Source organism: Hyalella azteca, unplaced genomic scaffold, assembly GCF_000764305.2.
Source record: "Hyalella azteca isolate HAZT.00-mixed unplaced genomic scaffold, Hazt_2.0.2 contig17504, whole genome shotgun sequence".
Lineage (NCBI taxonomy): Eukaryota > Metazoa > Arthropoda > Malacostraca > Amphipoda > Hyalellidae > Hyalella > Hyalella azteca.
Genome location: NW_025947285.1, coordinates 113,425 through 116,515, shown reverse-complemented (window position 1 = coordinate 116,515; position 3,091 = coordinate 113,425). Strand labels below are relative to the sequence as shown.

Below are 3,091 nucleotides of genomic sequence, written 5' to 3'. Positions count from 1 at the left end.
CCTAATAGATAAGTGCATTCAAATATGCCAACTTTTACATTATAAAATAACGAAAAAACTAGAAATATGTATTTAAATTTTATCCTTCTGACTCATGAAAAGTATTTGTAGTTCAATATACATTCTCTACGTTTAATTGTTGCTAAAGCTAAAAATGTCCATAAGGTTGGTTCCATTAAGTTCGCTTAAAACCTTAACCCAAATACTTCAAGGAACTAATTTAAATTTACCTCATCTTTGAGCTGACCCGAGGATCCAGTAGGAATAGGACCAGGAATATTAACGCTCCAATCCTTGTCCTGGAATTGAAGTCCACAGGGCGGAGTGGGGAAGTAGCTGGAGGTGAAGATGAGTGCACACAACTGAACGTGATTGACATGACCACGACGTACGACGTACTCCATCACGTCCTGTGTATATAACGTCGAGTATGGCAATCGTACATATTTCCATTAGCTTTAGGTATAAGGCTGACACCAATATCAATTTGGTTATTTACTGCATTTATTTGATGATTCTAATCAAGTATACATTTGATAGCCATATGAATTTTATTTATAACCCTATTCATTTTTTTGCATTATGGTTCTTATCAAAACCTTACTTCATAGCCCATGTAAAGCGCACACACTTGTAAGTCCATATTCCGCTCACACATAATAGCCCAGATCAAACATTTTCTTTGTAGCCCTTATTCAGCATTTACTTTGAGGTTCTTACTAAACACTTACATGAAAGCAATATCGAGCATTTTCCGAACTTGAAGTGCAATCAATCAGTAAAATCGAAATTCTTGGAGCAAATTGTCGAACCTATATAGGCTAATAAAAGAATTTGCAGCGGTAGGTAAACAGAACAGAGGTCGACAAACTTGGATATTTAAAACTTAAATTGGAAAGTAATTAAGGAAATCATTAAAATTCGTACCTGCATTAGTATGTAATTCCGTATTAATAATCTTAATTAGCGGAAAGTTCATATTAATTATTATCGCATTATGACTAACATTATTTAGTCAGTCACCTTCTCATTCTTTATGAGCCCCGAACAGACGCCAGGCTGTCTGAAGAGCAGCTTCTGGCAGATGGCAATGAGGCTCTTGTAGAAGAGTGCGGTGTCTGTGGTGCTGCGGAGGAACTGGAACAGCGCCTTGGCCAGCACCTGGCAAGACAGGCACGCAGGCTTCGCGCCTGGGAACAGTTGCTTGCCTGCGCCTGGCACCCAAGACGATGTCATCGTATCTTTCATTACACCAACTACCTGGAGGTATACATATTGTTGCCGGTGACCTTGTTTACTTTAAGCATGGATGATTATGGTCTTCATTAATGGTTGATTATCAGATGGCAAGATTTTTTTCTTTGATTGTACGAAAGGGGGAAAATATTTCTAGGAATGTCGCTCTCAATATATACAATAATTTTCTGTATCTCAGCTAATAAGTATTCGTTCGATATTAATTCTTAGTTTATTATAAAATATCCAACATAATATAATGGTTATGAACGAAGGTTTCAAGATAATAAGTATTTGAAAAAGAATAAAGGCTTCAGTTCAAGTGAACTCTTGGAGTGGTGAGAGTTTGTGAATGTTGTCACAAACTTCCTCCTATTTTAAATAACTTTTTAAGACGACATAGCGCATACATTTCGCAAAAAATTAACGAAGGCTTAATTTAAGTAATTATTTCAATGCCCTGAAAATCAAGCACCAATAAATAAAATGAGAAAAATTGCATTCTTTGATTTACGTCGCTGATTATATGATAGGATTCTGTTACCTAAATAATGAGATGCAAACAAACCCAGCGGGACTAACACTTTTCAGTTTGAGGGCACAATATAGCTCTCGGCTTGAATGTTGTGCGCACGACTGTACCGCGTCTCGTTGGAGAGACGTTGGTAAAACTTGGTATGCAGTTGCTTCGTTGACATGAACACGTCATATTATATTGGCTATTGACAGCTGTCAATACTCTTGCGGCACGTGTGAAAACAGGTGTAAAATAAGCTCACGTTTTGAAAATGGTGCGCGAGACTGGACCGCGTCTCGTTGGAGTACAGTTGCAATGTTGACAAAAACTCAACTTCCCTCGCCGGCCCGCTCGTCTTCTCCGCTCGCCCAAGTGTCACTGAAATGGCGAAAAATGACAGTCGTCACAAAAGTCTTATTTGTTATGGCTAAACGAAGATATGCGATGATAGTGTCAATGCTAATCGAATGAGTTGTGTTGAGAATGCATTCTTCGATTTATTTGCATATGAATGATAAATTCTTTTCAGGTACAATTGAACCGAAGGTAAAGATCGGCATGTTCTCAACAAGGACTTTGCTAGAGTTTCCAATTGTGTCGTATCTTTTATATGGAGGTTAATAATTGCTTGTATTTTGTACGTATTAAGCGATGTATCTTGAATAGAAATTTTGCAAGTTAACCTTACTTCATTAGCATTAATGACTCGTGTTGTATCTGAATACCGCCTTGAAATTCTTCTCGGAATCAATAGAATTTCTAATTTCAATTATTTTAATGCATATGAATCTATAAAATGTCGCTGTGGCTTTGAATGATTACTTCCATTTTTAGCTTCCTTAAGTAAAAAGTTCAATTGCTGTCGTTTTTGTAGACAAGAAAAAAGTCGGCCAGTTCCCGACTGCAAATCTTAGTGACCGAAGGTCAGTTAGGGCCGCGTTTGAGCCAATTTGGCTCGGCGAGGAATGAGGCAAAAATTGTGGTAGCCTCATTCAATGATAATATATTGACACTGATCGATTAGATTAGAGTGTGGAATGATTAAAGAAACCACAAATAATCATTCTCTATGTTTTAAAATGTTAATATCGTAATCGATTATGTAATTGATTGCAGTTTCATGTCTTGAATGCAGACTTCCATCACGTCTGAACTTGATAATTTATAGAAAACAATTGGAAAGTATACGCTAGGAAAGAAACGTTAGTATTTGCCAATACATTATTTGCACCAGCTTATAGAAGCGTTAAATTAGAATAGATATAAGGATTCAATAATAACCTAATAACTAATAATAACTATACTTCAAGGTCGAGTAACGGAGTTACTCGACTTCGT

At 36.8% G+C, this 3,091-nt stretch overlaps 1 protein-coding gene across 1 annotated transcript; it reads right to left on the bottom strand.

Annotated features, from left to right (window-relative positions):
- Window positions 1-215: 215 nt before the first annotated feature.
- On the bottom strand, window positions 216-2,120 carry LOC125179444. The gene is made up of 3 exons (XM_047885310.1): window positions 2,016-2,120; window positions 1,024-1,260; window positions 216-410 (listed from the first exon to the last, which is right to left on the bottom strand). The coding sequence occupies exons 2-3, from the start codon at window positions 1,246-1,248 to the stop codon at window positions 216-218; spliced, it is 420 nt and encodes a 139-aa protein (XP_047741266.1). The 5' UTR covers window positions 1,249-1,260; window positions 2,016-2,120.
- Between the last annotated feature and the right edge of the window lie 971 nt (window positions 2,121-3,091).

Excerpts from the sequence above, each read along its gene's own strand:
- LOC125179444 (XM_047885310.1), bottom strand. The coding sequence starts at position 1,248 with ATGAAAGATACGATGACATCGTCTTGGGTGCCAGGCGCAGGCAAGCAA. Across the intron at positions 411-1,023 it reads GGCTCATAAAGAATGAGAAG|GACGTGATGGAGTACGTCGT; the intron begins GTGACTGACTAA and ends TTATATACACAG.